A 20,363-nucleotide genomic window follows, 5' to 3' on the forward strand; every position below is an offset into this window, starting at 1 on the left:
AAAAGATTATAAAACTTTTCTAGAGAAGGAAGGTGGGGCTATCGATTAATAGGATCCATTCAATATTACAATGACCGTTAAAATGAACAATTTTCGGTACTTGTGCATTATATCCTACACACGAAAGAAGTCACGTTTGGTTAATGCTAATAAAATAAAATAGGATGGAAATACAATAGTTTGGAAACAAAATTGGGCTACATATTTGCACATTAGGAGGGGGGGGGGGGAGGAAACATAGCATATATTAAATACGTAACAAAACCTACACTAGGTACCTTTTTTTTCCCTAAACCCAAAAAAACAATAGTTTAAACATTGTAAACAGAATGACAAAATACGCTTTGCGATCCATTTATCCATTGAAATTACCCGTTTCACTGGTTTCCTAAAGCATTTCCCTATACAGTCTATAGAGGTGTTTAGGATATAATAAACAAGTACCCAATTTTCTTGTAAACAAGCTTGATGACTTTTTGTTCGCTCAGTTTCCCCGGAAATTAAGGACAGTAGTCTCAGGTCGAAGGAATTTGAAGTATATCTTACAAGGATTTCCTTACTGTTTTGAAAGGTTTCCAAAATATTTAGTTTCTTTGGAATAAACCAATTAGAATATAAACTGCGCACATTTTCGGAATTGCGAATTTGGGCATTGAACCGTAAAAGAATAAAAATATTTTTTTCATTTGTCCGAGGATAGTCACGTGCGCGCGAGTATGCTTCGGGGAGGGAAAAACTTGACAGATTACTTCCCCTCCCCCCCCCCCCGAAAAGGGCAATAGAGCTCTTTGGAAGGGGAAATTATAAAATTCTGATGGAGAGGCGTAGGCACGAAGGTCCCCCTGCGTAAATACCTATCTAAAAATTCGGTTCTACATTATCGTTCAAAAAACAAATAGACATAATTAATATTTTACAATTACAGGAGAGCGAAATTGGGCTTTTGAACCTTTTGCATGAACTTTTTTTCAAGCCAATAACTGGAAAAATAGATACCAATCTGTACCTGAGTAATGTGTCTTAAGTTTAGCGTATAAGCCATACAATTATTCAAAATAATCTTTGAGCTAGATATACCTAAATATTCTGCTTGAATATTTCCCTCGTCGGTATCGATACACAGGTCCATCCAGACAGTATGGGGAACTTATTCGAGTGGATATTTGCACAAAAGTCAAAAATAAAAATCACCAATGCCATCTAACATTTAGTGATTCTGTCCCTCCCTGAATTCTCCATCTAACATTTAGTGATTCTGTCCCTTCCTGAATTATCTTCTCAGGTGCTTGGTAATGAAAGGTATCCAGGAAGGGTAAAGAAAGCAGAAATATTTCACGTCTTGGCCTACTGACTAAAAAGTCAACTACTCTACTTAACCTGCCAATATTTTCTAAAGCTAATCTGAGCTTACTTTGTCCGACTACAGGGACTGACGAAGATTTTTTTTTCGGACGGGGATTATACAAAACACTTTATACTTGATAATTTGAATAAAATATGCCCAGATATTTAGAATCCGGGGGGGGGGGGGCTAGGCCTTCCCCTGGATACGACCCTAGCAGACTGGATTTGGGCTTAAAATTATTCATGAAAACAAAATATTCCTAAATAATTATCGCATATGAAGATATTTCTGCTTCAAATCTACAAATTATACATTAATTATAACAATTATCCCGTTTTATCAACAATTTTTACTTTTTAATGAAGTCGGCAGACACTACAATGTCAGTGGCGCTAATAGTTTATAATCCCTGTATTCCCACATTAATTTACCGATAATGAAGCTCTTACAAATTTCTCATTCTCTCAAGGGACATCTACAATCCCATGCCCAAACATGGAAGCCTGACCAGGCACTTACTTAGGCATGGAAGTCCAATCAGAGATACCACTTTCAAGCAATTGATAATGTTACACCTAAAGATCGAATCTCAGATTTTCATTGTTCCGAGGTAATTGCCAAAAACCATTGGCTAAGCTACTCTCAAAAGGAGAATCAGCAGGAGAATGTATGTTCTATCATACTTTGATCCTCTTGATCTATATCGCCCTGCTTGTCTTTCCTTTGACAACAGATTAGCAAATAGTTTTGACTATTATCACAGAAGCGTGGAAAAATCAGATACAGTCTTTGGGCGTGACATTACAAATGATAAATACAATCACAAAAGTAGCTTTCTGATTTTCAGAACTTCAAATTCTAGACACAGTTTTAGATTTTAGAACCAGATGCAAGGTTGTGAAGGAGTGGGAGGCTTTGAATAGATGGGGATGGGGGAGTGTGTGTAGCTGTATTGGCCTCTGATAGCTTCGTGCTGCAGTGAATTGTTAGCAGTAGTAGTAGATGCTAGGTTGTAACTTGCGCAATCAGGTACTAGACTTTATGTGTGAACAGAAGTTCAGTACTGGTGGTCAGTGAGATCTATGTCCATACGCATGGACATAGATGTCAGGCCAGAAACACGTCTAGACATGGAAGTCTAGCAAAATATGCAGGTGACCGCCAAAAAGTCTGTCGTGACTTTTTGTCACGACAGATGTGAAATATGCAGGTATAACTAGCCAAAAAGTCTGTCGGACGACCGGTACAAAAAAGAAAAAAAATCTCAAAAACGCACAAATGAAATCTTGAAAGTTCAGCTCGTTCCTCTAGCCGTAATGTAGAACAGGTATACATACTGAATAACGTATAAAATTTGTCACTTTTAATGAGACAATGCATCGCACTCTTTGACTGCATGCAATCTCTGTAGTGAAATATAGTCGCTTGCCTTTAGGCTTGAGGCATAAAAGAGAAAAAACGCATACTCTCTCCAGAGCATCCGGAAACCAATTGACTCCAATCTGACTGGTCAAGTATCTGCAGAAACTGTTACCCCTTCCATAAGACAGGGTTGCCACCCCCAGTGATTTATCACAATTTCTATTGATTTTTACATCGCCTAAACAAAAAAAAACACTAAATTTGCACATAAATCACTAGATTATCGAAGAAAATCACTAAATCAACCAGAAAATCACTAAAATCTAGTGATTTTTGTCACCGGAGGCAACCCTGCTATAAAATTGAGTCATAGATTTTCAGATTTGCGATTCGCAGGGTGCTACAGAACCTTACCGGTTATATAAAGTGAGATACGATATGCCCCTGGATATACGATTTGTCAACAAAGAAAATACATTACCTGCGGCAAAACAGGTTTTAAGCAATCGCACATTGAAGTTACAAGGATTATGAAAACTGATAGCAAATAATTGGAAAAACGAAATAAAGAGGAACACAACTGGCAGTTCTGTAGACGTCAACCATCGATAAATGAGCATCGAGTGCCAAATACGTACATATACCTCACAATCAGATTATAAATGGGAATATATCCTGAATTTGCATGCCTGTATTGATTATGACAAGTTATATCATAATACAAGCTAATATTCTCGAACAGGTTTTTTTCTCTCAAAACTATGTCTTCCCTGTGCCATTTCTTGGAATAAGATGAAGGTCAACTTAAAGACTGTCAACGCAGCAACAACTGAGATAGACATTTGAGGGCTTTCCTGCAAATTTTTCAAACTAACTTAAAAGGATTCCAAAATATTCATCATTTTCAAAGGACTAACTTTTAACATAAAATACGCAAAAACTCTGTAATCGGAGTATTTAATTCCCAAAAAGAAACGTAATGGACTAGTGTTCATTGGACTCATAAACAAGTGTTCACAGAGGGTTCCCCACTCTATGTCACCTCGTGTTCATCTGAGTGCCACAATTTTTCACCACGTGGGGCGCAACACAAGGAAGGACTTCTCCAAATCACACTGTTTCATACCACACTTATCCCTTCCGCCATGCGTGGCACGTACCATCTAGTGGCCACAATTTTGAAAGTTGGATGTCTCTCGATCGTTAAAAAACCGATTTCTCAGAAATACTAGCTATGAAATTAATTTTAGTGTATATCAGATACTAAATCTACGATGAGACACTGATATAGGCCATAGAAATTTTAGGGCAACCAAATTTTTTTTGTCAGAGGGCCAGGATAAAAATCAATATTTTTTAGCGCTCAAGTCAATGGCGAGGACATTAAAAGGGCTTAGTGTATTTCAAATATCCCTCTAATGTGAAACATTATGAGAAAAGCTTTTTTCGTACAAAAAATCATCTTGTGCAGTTGGATCCCCTCCAAAATTAACTGAACCCCCCCTCGAAACCTCATCGAGATTTAGCATTATTTGCCACTAACTATTATGAAGGGGTGGCACTAGCTTACCAAGGTCAAATCCAGGGAATACCGGGTTAGACCCCCCCTGAAAGTTTTGCCCGACTCGTCAAACAGTAACAAAACTGCAAATAAAAAACTTTTTGATGAGTTTTTAAAAAAAATTATGAACCTCCCCTCCCCTTCCGTAAAAAACTCTGGATCACCTTCTAGCTTACCTCTTTTTTGACTTACTGCAGTTATGGATGAAGACTATTTGCTTATTCCTGATTCAAAGATATTTTCGTATATTTGTAAACATGCAATATCAAAGATAATTTATCCAGAAAACCGACCTAATTTTTCTGACACCATATTTTCACAATCTTCTCTAAGGAAAAAATCTACTAATGAAAAATCCTCTTAGAAACAGACAATAAACTAGCACTAAATTAAAGCTAAATAGAACCCATTTTCAAAGTTAACTTCCATCCCCAATTATGTTCTGGTTGTTAAAAAGGAAAAATTTAAACAAAAAAGTGTACACAAAATTTATAATTCAGTTTGATTCCGGATGACAATTTTTTTTTTCACTGTTGTATATCTTCTCCTGAGGATAATATTCAGTCCTTACTGGTTTTTTTTTTCTTTCTTTTTCAGAAAAGAAAGATAAAGTCAAACAGTTATAATTTGTACTCATGTCAAGATGACAGAAAAAAATAGGACATCTTCAAAAGAACTTGACTGTACAGTGCTCTCACGGAAAACATAAAAAAAAACTAAACTGAAGAGAAATGAAGAAGACCAGAAAAGGATAGAATGAAATTATAATTACGATTACGATTCATAATTATGATTATGGCTATAATTACGATTATGTTCCTTAAAGCTTACAAAAGTATGTAACTAAAAAAAAAAAAAAAAAAAAAAAAAAAAAAAAAAAAAAAAAAAAAAAAAAGATTGAAGTGAAAAGAAGAAGACCAAGACCAGATCAGGATAGAATGAAAATATAATTACGATTACGATTCATAATTACGATTATGGCAATAATTACGATTATGTTTTTTAAAGCTTACAAAATTATGTAATCTGCATTTTTCTTGTAAAATATGGATAAAAACGCATCAATAAAAAGTACCATGCATTAACGAACTAATTAAATAATATCTCGGACAAAAGGCATAAACCACGTAGCATAATCTCTTTTGTGAGAAACAGAGATGAAATATCCCACCCCCCCCCCTACTCAAAAGAACCGTCCTAGCCAAGTGGTTGGCACGCTAGACTTGAAATCCTTTGTCCGTGCGGACTGCGTCCTGAGGTTTGAGTCCCAGTGTTGCTGGTAACATGGTTCCGAACAGAGGTCAGTGGCATGACTCTAAGCTCAGCCAGAGTTAACCCAGCTCTCAATGGGCGCCTGGAGAAATCTAGAGAAGGTAAACAGGAAGTGTCCGAAAGCACAGTCCGAAAGCACGTGAAATGGATATTAGCACCGCTGGTAGGGATTGTAAGTTCCAATGTCGTATTCTTTAACTTTTTACCCACCTCAAAACAAAAAATTATGAAACTCCTTCCCCCCTACCAAAAGAAAATCCTGAAAGGTTCAACATGATTCCCCAGCCAAGGGACAAAACAGAGCATACTTTCTTGAGATGGTCGGAAATGAACTGGACTCTGACTGTAAAAGTACTCTACAGAGAAATATTGGCTTCAACCTCCTGTTTTCAAACCTGACTGATCGGCTTATGCCCCATTCACCATAAAATTTTGCTAACACCAAGAATTAGCTACCACAAATTTAAGCCAGTTATAATTTTTCATAGATATTTTCTGCCAATCAGAAAATTCTACTAAAAATCTGATTTACTCAAATTAGCGCTAGCTAAATCTTGATATTAGTAAAATCCTATCGTGAATGGGTCATTATTGGGTAGGTGTTACACACGTGAATGCACTAAAAAAGCACAGACAAAGCAAACGAGAAAATGAAAGACAAAAATAATGTAATGTAAAAAAGCTACATAGATAGCACTAAGAAAAGGGTATATAAAAATTCCCATGAAGGCTCTTCAATTATTTGAAAAAAAAACCTACACAGGGTTTTAATCGATTTTCCTTCAATAGTAATTAAATATTCCTATTTCCTTTCAATTAAACCTTGAACCGATTCTAATTCCGAGCCTCCTCTTCTCATCCCCTGCGTGTGACAGTCTTTACTAAACATGTTAACAGCCTTTTAGTCTCATTATTATATATTTCGAAGTCTCTATTTGGAGTAAATTGACAGCTCTTTATCAAAATTTTAGACAGTTCTAAATTTGTAAACCTGGGCCTTAGCGAAGAGAACTTTATTATAAAAGGTATGAGAGGAAAAAAGTGAGTCAGATGCTTCAAATGATCTTCTACAGTAGCGACACAGTCTAAGTACTAAAAAGACCGATTTCTTTTTTTTTGGGGGGGGGGGGGAGAATGCAAAAAAAGAAGGAGTTTTAGGTCCTTTGAAGCTTTCAGGCCCGAAAAGAAAGGTTCAAATACAGAATTGCATGCATTTAACAAATTTTTCCCAAACTTTTTCGAAGATGAAACATCTAAATCTTTGAGATTGTTTTCCCCTTGTAGCTTCATGTTCACGTTAGGATGAATATAACAATTGATAACATCACAATACACCATAAAATACAATAATAAAGTGTAACAATAGTTATAAAACATTATATAGACACAATACAACAGCATCACAAAGCGATGTAAGGTCAAATATTTTGTATTCAAACTTCTTATGCTTTACGAGATCTTAATTTATTGTCTGGAAAAAAAAACATTTATTCTCTGGAAAAAACATCATACATTTAAAAAAATAAGTCAAGCCGTTTTCTTTTGGGGGGGGGGGGGGGTATAACTACGAAAAAAGTTTTTTAAAGCCATCAAATCATCAATAATCATATTTCCTGCGCTATTTCACGATTAGATAAGTGAAAAATGATGGAAAAACAAGATAAAATCGAGGTTTTCAAAAAAAAAAAAAAATCCCACATTTTTATTGTTAAGAATGCTTTAATTTAAAATACCAGGGGATCAAGCATTGCTCGGTGAAGCAAATTTTAGACACAAAAACTTTATCTGGGGTATTCCCACCCCCATGGAAAATTCCCCCGAGGAAATGTAATCCCCCCCACGCCCTGATTCACAAAAAAAAAGAAAAAGCGTAATGCTTCTAGATTTACTTGTATTGATATTAATTTTATTTTTTACCTGGTCAATTCGTAAATTGTTTCCCCCGGACTAAACAAATGAAAACTAACTTGCTTTACTAACAACCCAGTCCAGAACAACATATTTTTAGGTGAATATCTTGCTAGGATCACTCTCTAAGTTCAATCAAAGTATAATCACCTACGGAACAAGTACTGACAAAACCTATCCTCTCCACACAAAAAAAGTGACCCTTTGTATACCTATGCGAACCTGGCAACTAAATTGTGTAGTTACACAATTCACCCCGGTCACTCGTCGCCTGAATCACACTCTAGTATAATTATTGGCCGGAACAAAGTACTTTGGCTCGGAGCGATTAAGAAGTACAACATTTTGCGTCTAGAGGCGCTGAGGTACGCGGGGTCACTTTTGGAGAGTTTTGTCAGTACTTGTTCCGTAGGTGATTATACTTTGAAGTTCAATAGACCTGTTCCACCAACTTGTGCGGAACGTTTAAGAGTAGTAGTGACGTGATTGATATTCACTCACCCTTGTCCTACTGTCAATCTTCATGTTGGCAGTTTTTCCGGCTTTTTGGTCTCTAATTGCATCTAACAGATTAAAAAGAAATATATTGAGGGCACTGGTAGCGGGAAACAAATTTCCCAAAGTCGTGACATACTTAGATTTTTCATACCTGATGATGTTAGTTGGGCTAATTTTCAGAAGAAGGATATTTAAGAAAAAGGATCTTTGAGAAAAATATTTACATATATAGGATTATTACTCGTTTAAAGATATAAAATATGATGACGGTGATACTTAGGCACAAAACCAACATATATATTTAAGTATTTGCTGGATGTCCACAAAATTTCTTTAGTCTTCAAAAAAGAAATATTACAAACACAGTGATGAGATGTTTCACCATATCTATTTTACTTTAACAATCGTTTTCTCATGTTCTTGTTTATATTTAAATTCGGAAAGTGCAGCTGTTACAAACACTTCAGCTAAAGAAAGCCAAAAACGACAAAATATTGGTACTCAATATGCTGGAAAGCATTACTGAGGACGAACCAGTTCTCAAGTTTCTACTAACGATGAGGCAACTTTCCACGTTTCATGTAAATTGCAAAGATACAATGTGAAAATATGGGAATCAGAACACCCCCATGTGACCAGGTGGCTACACCAAAATATTGCAGGGAATGTCTAATGGGGAATTGGGCGTAATTAGATAATTAGTTCGATTTGTTCAACAAAGAAACAGCTACTGAAGATGCTCCACCTCCTGACCGAATAAGTGCCACTACGAATAATTCATTTACAGTTGACCATTGTTTTTGAGCAAGATGGTATGCCATCCGATTTGGGACTGTATTCGTCAGTTCCTAAATAACAAATTTTTCACGAAAAGGAGATCAGAAGGGATGCAATTAATATCAAAATTAGAAGGAAAAGAAATTATCTCAAAATTTCTATCAGATGCATTTTGGGAAAATACAACGTGTGGGAGTGGGGGTAGCTGCCCTCTGATCACTTTTACTCTTAAAAAGGGCAGTAGAGCTTCTGATTACCAATCGAATGAGCTACTTAGAGCATAAATTATTCCACGTGTCAGCCCCCTCTCTGTATGCTTAAGTTTTATAGTGCTTTACTGAAAACATTTATGATTGGAACAAATGTAATTAATAATTGATTTTAAGTGTTTTATCGGATTACCTTTTAAAATTTGGACTTATGACCACCATGTTCGCCAGATATCATGACCTTTGGACACTATTAGGTTATGTAAAAGCTGTCACGCATCAAACAAAGGTATGGGACATTCTACAGCGAATGGCAAGAAGTTGATTGCCGTTGGGATGTGTTTTGTACGTCTAAAGGTATCCATATAGAGGTTCACTAAATATAGTTAACAGTGAAACTAAAGTCGGTGCTTCGGTAATCGAGTGGGTCTCTATGGATCTGAAGTCGGGGACAACAGCTTGCCAAATTTTATTAACTAAGGTGTAGACAGCATGATAGTAAATCAGATATGTACCAATGGGGTTATTACTTTCAAAAGCCGTTTTACTAGGAAAACAATTCAATAATATAGATGGAAAAAAACTGATAACAAACCTTAATTGGTTCTCCTAAGAACTAAAAATGTAATGTCATAAGAATAAAACATTTATGTTTGCTACAAAGCATCCCTGGTTGCTCTAACAAACGAAAAATGCAGGAAACAATTTCCCTGGGGAGCTACCCCTTACGACCAAATTAAAAAATTATCAAATTTCCCAGAGGACCCAGTCCTCCGGACCAAATTAGAAAAAATTACAAATCCAATTCACTGGATTTCCTATTGTTCACGAATGAGCATGCTAATATTCCGACTTCAGATGCGTATCAGTCCCAAAATTAGCAAACTCCAACCCCAATGTTAGATCCTAAGGAGCACCGCCCGGGGGCCGAGCACGTGATTTTAGTCAGAACCTACACTTAAAGATAGCTTTTATAAACACCGATTAAATAAATAAAGCAGGTTAAAGTATTTGCAATAGATTGTTTTAATTGTAAAGCGTTAGGGACACACTATACCTATCTTTTCTTTATTTTATATGTATAATAATTTTATAAATATATATATATATATATATATATATATATATATATATATATATATATATATATATATATATATATATATATATATATATATATATATATATATATATATATATATATATATATATATATATATATATATATATATATATATATATATATATATATATATATATATATATATATATATATATATATATATATATATATATATATATATATATATATATATATATATATATATATATATATATATATATATATATATATATATATATATATATATAAGTACTAAGATTCAAATTTCAATAACTGCAATCTCTACTTTATGTCTCCGAAAAAGCTCAACTTTTTACACATTATATCTAAGAATAAACTCTTTTTTTTTTGTAGAAAATAAGAACCAGCCATAATTCAAACACAGACTTCATTTACAGACTTGAGATCCAACGGCATATTATTCAAACTTTTGCATAAAAAGCTCTTCCTGAATGATGGACCTTTTCGAGAAATCTGACAAACACTTTTGAATAACGACAGGGATTTCTTAGATATTACTAAATGAAGGTGCAAGAACACATATATCTGAATAGCTTTATGAAAAAGTAATAATTTTAATGAAAAACTTATTAATGTTTGAAAACTTAAAACTTGTGAAAGCAAAAAAAGTCAAATCAATTTCAGGAAAAAATTTCCTCAAGATTGAATGGACGGGTCGACAACTTGACTTACTTGACTTATATCCCATCATGCCTTTGTGGCTGTTTTGGGGCTTCTTCTCTTCTCTCTACTCCTTGGATATGGCGAGGATGTTCGGTTCTGTCTGGTGCTAGACGTAGAAGATGGGGGAGGATCTTGTCATATAAGTTGTCATACCATCTCTTGCCAGGTTAGTCTCGAGATTGTGTGCCATGTACATGTTCTTTCAAACGTGGTTTTGGGGAGTTGACTTGATGACAATTGTTAAATATGACCGAACCAGCGGAATAGGTGGTTTCTGATTCTGTTCATGATAGTGTATGCGCAATGAAGGAGTTACGGGAGTCTTCATTGGCTACTCGATCAATGTAGGTAATCCCTACTACGCGACGAAAGCGTTTTGTTTCAAATATGGATTTTCGACGTTCATCATTAGCTTTAATTGACCACATTTCACTTGTATACATAGCAATGGGGATTATGAGAAAGTTAAAGAACCGGACCTTCAATGATTTTGATTGTAATTTACTTTTCCAAATTGATGATACGCCCTTGAAGCTGCTGGTTGCAAGGCCCAGTCTACATCTAATCGATTTTGAGCCATCGCTGTTAGAGGTTAAAAGACTGCCGAGGTAGACAAAAGGTTCTGCATTTTCAAATTGATGTCCTTCTACGATTATGTACATGGCTTTAGGGGTAAAGTTTCTAAATGCCCGCTCTAATTTTGTTTTCGCTGTGATTGTTATCCTTAAGACAACGTTGGTTGCTGACACTATCTTGTTTGTTTCTGTTTGGAGGCATTGTTCATGACAGTTTATAGTCATGATGTCGTCTGCTTACGCTAATTTGACGACAAGTTTCCCTCCAATGGATGCACAGTCTGTGGTTTTAGCAAGTGATAAAGCTGCAATTAGAAACAGATTAAATAGATGAAGGGATAGGAGGTAACCATGAAGAACACTTGCTGACGTCTAGATTTTTTCTATCAATCCCTCAGGCGTCTGAGCCTGGCTACAGAAGTTCAAATACATATCTCTGATCAAAGTTACCATGTTTTTGGGGAGTCCATAATGCAGAAGTATGTGCCAAATCCCATTGCGCCATATTAAATCGAAGGCCTGTTTACAGTCAATAAAAAATAAGAGCCATTCTTCGCAATTTCTATGTTTTTCACCATCAGTTGCCGGGTGCAAAGTATATGATCTATTTTTGATTGATCTCTTCGGAAGCCGGCCTGACATTCCTCTAAAGTGAGTTTGTCAGGGATTTGAGTAGGTCAAGCAGTATTTTCGTGAGGATCTTTGCCGGTTGGCTGGTCATGCTAAATGGTCTGTAGTTATTACAGTCCCCTTTTTCGCCCTTTTTGTAAAGGGGGACAATCATGGCTTTCGCTGGTCTGTTTCCCAGATGCCTACTGTGACTTTATGGTAGATGTCTATTTGTTCTTCTGGGCCCGACTTAATCAGCTCTGACTGTATGCCATCTGGGCCAGGAGCTTTATTTGTTTTCGGAGATTCTATAGCTGCAACTACCTCTTCTCGCAATGGTGGTGGACTTGGATCTACTGGATGCTCAGGTAGATAAAAGGCCAGTAGTATAAATGGTTCTGGTGCTATTATGTGTTTTAGTTTCTGCCAAAAGTAATCCTTCCAGCGTTCTTGCCCCTACTCAGATTTAGTGATAAGTGGTTAACGTTTATCTAACAGCGTTGTTGCTGCCACGGGTTTCTTTTTAGACAGTTCCTGTAATTTTTTGTACATGTAGTGGCTGTTATTTTTTTAAGGCGTCTTCGCATTCATGGCACTTGTCGTTGACGTATTGACTCAGAGCCTGCCGTATTTTTTCTCTACTAGACGTTTTAACCTCTTATATTCATCCTGGCTTTGTCGGTCTTGTTTGTTGGCGTGAATATATTTTTCAGCACAAATATCGATGATTTCGGGTGTGACCCAGGGCTTATCAGAGCAGGACTGTACTCCTAAGACCTCATTAACCGTTTTTCTGATGATTGATGCGGTTTCATCAACCAGACGGTCGATCTCCTCAGTGGTTGGGATTCCCGAGAGTTGGATGCTTGACAGCTTATTCGAGAGAGCGGTTTTATATTTGTTTCTTGTTTTGATGTTTTTTAGCAGATCAGCACAGTATTTTGGGTTAGTTTTCTTGGATGTCTAGGGTTTTCAGAGGCGCATACGGAGTTCTGAGATGACTAGAACATGGTCAGAGCCAAATTAACACCGGCCAAAGATACTCTATTCAGCACTGACGACTTCCAACGTTTGCGGAACAGTATGAGGTCAATCATATTTGAGGTTCGGCCGTCTGGGGATCTCCATGTGACATTCCGCGTTCTTTATGTCGAACCATTATGTTGGTAAAGAAAAGCTCGTTATCACGACAGAAATCTGTGAGCATTTCCTCCCTAAGGTTTTCTCTCCCATGTCCGAACTTGCCCATTACGTCTTCGAAACCTGCATTTGATTGTCCGACGATAGCGTTGAAGTCCCCAATGACAAACAGAATATCCTTCTTGGGCACCTGGTCTAGGGTGTGTCGGAGCTGGGCGTAGAAGTCTTCAGCATCTTGTCTCCGGGAAGAGCCGGGGGCATAAACTTGGATGATGGAAATGTTAGCGAAAGCCAACACCTTGACGGTTAACACCGTCGCTTCGTCCTGAGGTGATGGGGGTGTTCCCGTTTATGGTTTCTATTCCATTTAGAGGAAGAGAATTGGGTCTCTGATAATATTATAATATCCCAATGGTAGCGGTCGATTTCATTTAAAATTAATTCCTGTTTTCACGGTTTTGCAGTTGTTCGTATGTTTAAGGTTCCAAGTGAAAGTGATGTCTTTGGGGTAAATATTGGTGTCTTCTCTGACTGGAGAGTCGTCAAATCGGTTAAATAATCGTCGGTTGCTCCGGACAAGGTATATAAAACATTATAATTATCATCATCATCGTTATTATCATCAATAATATTATCATTTCTACTATTTATAACTCTAGATATCAGACTGTCGGTTGACCCGGACGCGGTGATACAGGTTCCTATTCTACGTTTTGACATTTCATATGAAAGAGAAGAAGTTTCGTGGCACTTTTGTCATGATAACGGTATGCCAATCCTCTCTATCATTAGCAGAGGCTGTTGTCCACGGTTCTGGCTCATCTGCCCTTTACAGTTGTCCCTCTAGAAAGGGATCCTCCCTTTCAGTGGCCTGCAGCACCAAGCAGTTTGACCCATTACTGGGGGAGGGTTTGTAACCGCTAGAAGGTGTCCATAGGTCGGTGGGCTGTATGCGGTGTAAATCATCGTGCCCTTCCTCCTCCTACGCCTGTATTTATGAGCCCCGGGCTAGGGTGTCCCAGTTTCAATTAAGCCCCCAGGAGCTAGGTCGACAGCTAAATACAATTTATTTTTTTATTCTTTTTTTTTTTTTTGCATCCATTATAAAAAATCGAGAAAAATAGCGACGTGACAAAAAAAGTATAAGCTGCCCAAAGATGCGTTTTTTTATTTTCGGTCCTTACCGCTGTCTGTAACCAAAGACTGTAACTTAAAGACTAACCACTTATCGTAAAGACTGTGACGACTGTAGTGTATAGGCCTGATAAGATAGTGATAAGGCCCTGAAGTGAAAAAAATTGTTGGGCAGCTTATCCGATAGTTCCTCAAACAGCCCATTAATATCAGTAGCACCATTTTTGACGATAATTTCCCGGCTACAAGAATAAGCACGGCGGACTAACAGAATATAATTAGCTAACACAAGAAGTTGAACTCCCTCACCCTGCTAAGCCGTGCTAAGCCTTTTTTTTTGTCTTTTAGTTTTATACACTGACTGAAAATCACCCTCGTTTGGTATTGTGTCTTTTTACTTTTCTTTTTTTTTTTTGTCGTAAGTACATAGCCCATAGTAATACCTTAGTACAAAGTTACCATTTTAAAAATAAGAAATCATTTTGTAATGGTGCGCTTTATTCGTTCTTTTTTACTACATAGATTAAAGATTGATATTCTACTTGGGTTTATTAATGAAAAATAATTGAAACCAGTTTATTGAAACAAATATATTTACTTTGAAAATTGTAAAGGGAATTATGCGCCAACCTGTATTTCTTCTTTAAATTCTTCAGAGGTTGTGCTATTTGCATATCAATTTGGGGGGAACAGCGGACAAGACGGAACCAATCAAATTTAAAACTGCCATCGTTTTCCTGAATCAGTATTCACGTTAATAAAGATTATTCCTATTCAGAGTGAAGAGTGCTCAGAGTTTTCAGCAATCAGAGTAAAGAGTATTCCAGTAATCAGCTTCCATTTTCCCGAAATCAGTATTCACGTCAGTGAAGAAAACAGAATAAAACATCTAGATTGTTAGTCTTGAGAAAAAACATACTCCCGGGAAAATTACTTACCTCGATTGGACATAAGGAAACATCAATTTGACCAGTATAAAGGAAACGGAGACATTGCTTCATCGCACCAGGAGGTACTAGTGAAGTCATGGTTATTATGGTCTGCAGAGATGTGGCTGGACGGCCTCTGTGATCCAGTCCTTCACACTATAAGAAATGAAATGAAAAAAAAAATTAATAATAAGTAGCGTGGACTCGAGTGGAAGAATCGGGAAGATTTTGCTAAGGAGGGTGATGCATCAAAAGTGCATTTTAGACCCAAATTTTTAAACTTCCTTGGGGTGAAATCACTTGGACCAATCTTTACTTCTTTTGTGCATACGGCGTTCTTCTACATTAAGTAAACATCTTGCAATACAATATAGAGGCAGCCCGGTACCGGGCTACCTTAGAGATAGCCAGGGCTAACTGCGACTAGAACTGGCCATGATTATAAAAAGTCTAAATGAACTGCATTACTTAGAATTAGACCTTCCCACACCGACTGGCGCATAAGGCGACAACGGTGCCTCTCCATGACGATCTCTCCTGTGCTTTTGACCAAAGTTCTTCGAGCGACGATCTCAAAAGCGCAGCATCCTTCTCCATGTATTTTCTTGGTGTTGCCATCTGTCACACGCGTCTTTTAATTTCGGGAGGGACCCAACACCACACATCGTGGGGTAGGCGAACCTCACCCATCCGCACCATGCGAACTGCATATCAGGTAGAAACGAAATAAAATATTAGGATAGGTACTCACTGCACGCAATTATTTGCTTGGTTCAAGAAAGACCTAAAAACATACCAACATCTATTAAAAGATATGGTTTTAAACTTTTTTTCAAAACTTATTTTTGAGTTAAATAATAATTTGCAACCATAAGATGTAACAATTTCTCGTAATTTTCAGTAAACAAGTGAGAATAGCAACATTCCAACCATGTTTGTGACAAACTGGAAAGCTTGAATTTGGGAACACCTATAGAAGGGTGGGAGGTCAGGAGGCAATTATTCCCCCCCCCACCCTTAGATGTTGAATATTCCAATTTGTGGGTATTTCCCAAAAAAGAATAAAAAAATAATATAAAATAAATTCACGAAAATAAATCGACCCCCTCCCCTATATTTTCTTAATTGGCACCCCTAAATGAGTTTATATATATATATATATATATATATATATATATATATATATATATATATATATATATATATATATATATATATATATATATATATATATATATATATATATATTATTTCTAGGGCTTAGAAGATTTTATAGATGACAGGTTTTTGACCTGTCATTAGATGACAGGTTAGACAGGACATCTATCTAAATTTTGACAAAAAAAAAAAATGCATCAATTTTGAGATTATAATTTCTTTTTCATTGGTTCTAGTCTTGGGGAATGCGATTCTTGTTATTTCAGCAGCATCTTAAACCATATCAAGGCTTTCTGTCCTAAATTAAAAAATGGATTTTCAAATCTTTGCTAATACTACTACTACTACTACTGCTACTACTACTAACAAGTAGTATGATTTCTATTATTCGGCAAAGAATTCCGCTAGTTGTCCTCACCCTGCTAAGCCGTGCTAAGCCTTTTTTTGTCTTTTTGTTTTATCCACTGACTGAAAATCACATCACAGCACCAAGCCGCCTGAGGCCAACACAGCGACGCTCGCTCCCACATCCCAATCTGTTCAAAGCCTCCCTCTTTACACCCTCCCAGGAAGTTCCCATGTCCCTTAAATATTTCTTTATGACATCCTCTCACCCCAATCACGGACGGCCTGCTTTTCGTTTAGCCCTAGACGGTTGGCCGAATCAAATTTGTGAGGCTCAAACAGATTTCCTTACTCCTCATTTGAGGAGTATATCCTATTATCGGGGTTTCCCTTTTATAACACAAAGATTGCAAAAGGTCATTGAAAGTCAGGACTCTTTGGAAGGGGAAGAGGCAGACATAGATACTTTAAAATACCTTCCAAGGTGACCATTGAGGCTTTGGATTCTTTTCTGAGAGGGATCCCATAATCACTGTCCGACAGAGACAAAAGCCCCTCACCTAGAATTTTACCGCATTTTTTAAATATTGATCCATATTTCATTTTAACCTAATTATAGCGACTTTAATTGTTTCCTTGTATAGTTTAACTGTTTTTTGTTCTTCAAATTTTGGAATATAAATTGACTGATTTCTGCATCAACAGAACAAAAAAAAAATGTTTTCCTTGAATTCAATCTGGTAACTATTTTTGGAACACGGAAAGAACTATTCACATGCCTTTTACGTAGAATCTAATTAGCATTCTTGGTGCAAAAGCTCGTTAACTTATGCCTGGGAAGGAACAGTTCTTATTATAGAGATTATTAAAAAAAAAAAAAATCAACGAAAATGAAGAAGTAACATTAAAACGAACAGAGATCGTTCCGTTTATGAAGAGGGTTGCCCCTCTTCTATTCCTCGTACTTAAAGCTATAGTTTTTTAAGTACTGTAAAAAAAAAGAATTTGATTTCAATTAAACGCCCCTGATGTTTCAGAAATCGTTCTTAAGAAATTGGGGCAAAAAGTCAAACTTCAGCGTAGATTGCGAGGTAATGAGGCAGCCTCTCTTATATATAGAATAATTTTTGTTTGTTTTAAGTTTTAATGCTGCTCCTTACTTTTAGTTGAAAACAATTATTTATTTATATTTAATTTCTGGTCGTTTTTCAAATAATGCCGCGGAATCCAAATACCCCTGCATGGAAAATCCCCCCCCCTAGGGAAATTTCTCCATAGAAAGTTGCCCCACTGAAAATACTCCCCGTTCTGAAAAATTTCCCCAGACAATCCCATCGTTGCTGAAAATGCCCCCGGAAAACTTCTTGCGGATGATTTCACCTGAAAAATTCTTCTTAGCATACTTTCATTTGAAAAATACTTTAATTTCTGAGCGTTTTTCAAATCATGTCAGAGACCCCCGGTGGAAATTTTTTCCCAGGAATCCCCCACCCTCACAGCGGAAAGTTGCTCCCTCAGAAAATTTCTCGAGAAGTAGATTTCAACTGCATTGGGTAAAGAAAAATGTTACTAGGTTTTTCAAGAATTATTTTAAGTAAGTGATATTTCTCCTTTCTTATTCTCCTGCTTCTTCTCTATTGTTATTCTTTTCTTATCCAGCCTTAGTGTGGGAAACATCATAGAGATGTGTTTAAAGGCTGATTTGAAGGAAATTGCCCCGCGAAAAAATTTCCCTATTGACGCGGGAAAAAATTTCCCGCGGGAAATCTCCCCCACGGAAAAATCCTTCAGACAACTCCAACCTCGCTGAAAACTTCCCCCAGAATATCTCCACATGTAAAATCGAGTCGGGAAAGAAAAAGTAAGACAAATGAAAGAATTTCGTACAGCACATAAGGGAAGGGGGGTAAAGTATTTGGACAATTTGAAGTCAGAAAACAATTCTTTCTAGGAATATGGCCACTAGCAAATTACAGAAGAATATCGAGGTATCTAGAAATTGTGTTAACTAAAAAAAAAAAAAAAATCGTACTGACAAAAAATTAAATGTTTTTACTTTTATAAATATAGTAAATCAAATATTATTTAACATTTTGATTACTAAATATCAATATACGTATGTGAAACTGACGATGCAGATTTATTTGCATTTTTTTCAGTAAAGTGCAAATTATGTTCTGGCCTTAGGAAGGCATAGGGGTTTTGAGTCCTACTCCTGGTAATTTCTGCTTGTTTTGAGTTTGACTCGGTTATTTATTCTAGTTTCTGTTCGTTTTGGGTTTCATTTATTTATTTATGCTGATTTGTGGTAGTTCCACGCTTCGTAGATTATTTGATTATGTTTTTGCGCATTTTTGGTTTAATGGAGTTCTTTACTTTTCTTTGAAAAACTTATTTTGTGGAAAATATTTTTTAAATTAGCTTCTGTTCGTTTTATATTGACATAATCTTTTCAGGGAAAAAGAAAATAATTCTTTAAATCTTTTCGTTTTTTTAAGACTTTATACTTTGGCCTGCTATTTGTATGCTGGAGAAAAATTTTCGGCAATTTTTAACAACATACACTCTTTTAAAATCTGGACACAAACAGCAGTATTTAATTTAGTTTCATACCTCCTCAAGTTCACCTGAAACAGAAAACTTGATACCTTTCGCAAAAAAAAATCCTTTTACTTTCTTTGATAGCTTAAATACACTTACGCTACTTTGATTTGGTTAAATTTTAAGAGCAGAAGTAGACCCGAGAGTTTGAACATAATACACTCAGTCGTTCTTGGGATGCCTTATTGGGAATTAGCATTAACACAGTGCATTTTGACTTAATCTTAAGGCAACATTTAGCTTTTAAACATAATGGGCAAATGGGAGGGTGGGCGTGGGAAGGGGACTAGTTGTCTTCCAATCACTTTCGACTATTAAAAAGGGCATTAGCCCTTTCTATTTTCAATCGAATGAGCCCTTTTCGAAGTTCCCAAGACAACTCCTTCGATGCGAAGTGCCCTGGTCTTAAAAAAAAAAAATTTACATTGTACCCACATCGATCTTTACTATAAAAATGTCAAGCCTTCCAATTACTTTCGACTATTAAAAAGGGCACTAGCGCTTTCAATTTCCAATAGAATAAGCCCTTTTTGAGCTTTTAAGACAACGCTTTCTACAAACATCTTGTATACCCCCAGGCCATAAATTACAACCCTTGCCCTGAGGGCTGTGAGGGGGTTGTCATCCTCAAAGACCTAATTTCCAGAACTTTCAACTACGTTGACCAAAATGGCTATCTCAAAATTTTGATTGGATGTGTTTGGGGAAATGGTGGGCGTGACACGAACGACACCGCTTTCTATAAAAACCTTATATGCCCCAGGGCATAACTAACAATCATCGACCTTAGGGCTCCGGGGGGGGTGCCATTCTCAAAGTTTTTATTTCCAGATTTTTTAATTACTTCGAACAAATCGGCTATCTCAAAATTTTTATCGGATGTATTGCGGGAAGTGGTGGGTGTGAGAGGGGGGTTACTTGCAATTCAATACTTTTCCACTATTAAAAAGGGCACTAGCCGTTTCAATTTTCAATCGAATGATTCCTTTTTGAAGTTTCTTTTTGAAGGGCATGAGAGGGGCGTTAGTTGCTCTCCAATCACTCTCAACTATTAAAAAAGGCACTAGCCCTATCAATTTCTAATCGAATGAGCACTTTTGAAATTTCTACGACAACGCTTTAACAAAAGCCTT

At 36.5% G+C, this 20,363-nt stretch overlaps 1 protein-coding gene across 3 annotated transcripts in view; it reads right to left on the minus strand.

Moving 5' to 3' along the window:
* The window catches only part of RhoBTB (Rho-related BTB domain containing), a 182,699-nt gene that overhangs the window by 48,405 nt on the left and 113,931 nt on the right, over positions 1-20,363 (minus strand). For all 3 annotated transcript variants that reach the window (XM_089091189.1, XM_089091190.1, XM_089091191.1), the window contains exon 9: positions 15,136-15,282. In XM_089091189.1, the coding sequence (XP_088947315.1) occupies positions 15,136-15,282 (147 nt within the window). The remainder of the gene's footprint in view (positions 1-15,135; positions 15,283-20,363) is intronic.

Source organism: Artemia sp. Qi Xiang Cuo, chromosome 6 (assembly GCF_049724085.1).
Source record: "Artemia sp. Qi Xiang Cuo chromosome 6, ASM4972408v1, whole genome shotgun sequence".
Lineage (NCBI taxonomy): Eukaryota > Metazoa > Arthropoda > Branchiopoda > Anostraca > Artemiidae > Artemia > Artemia sp. Qi Xiang Cuo.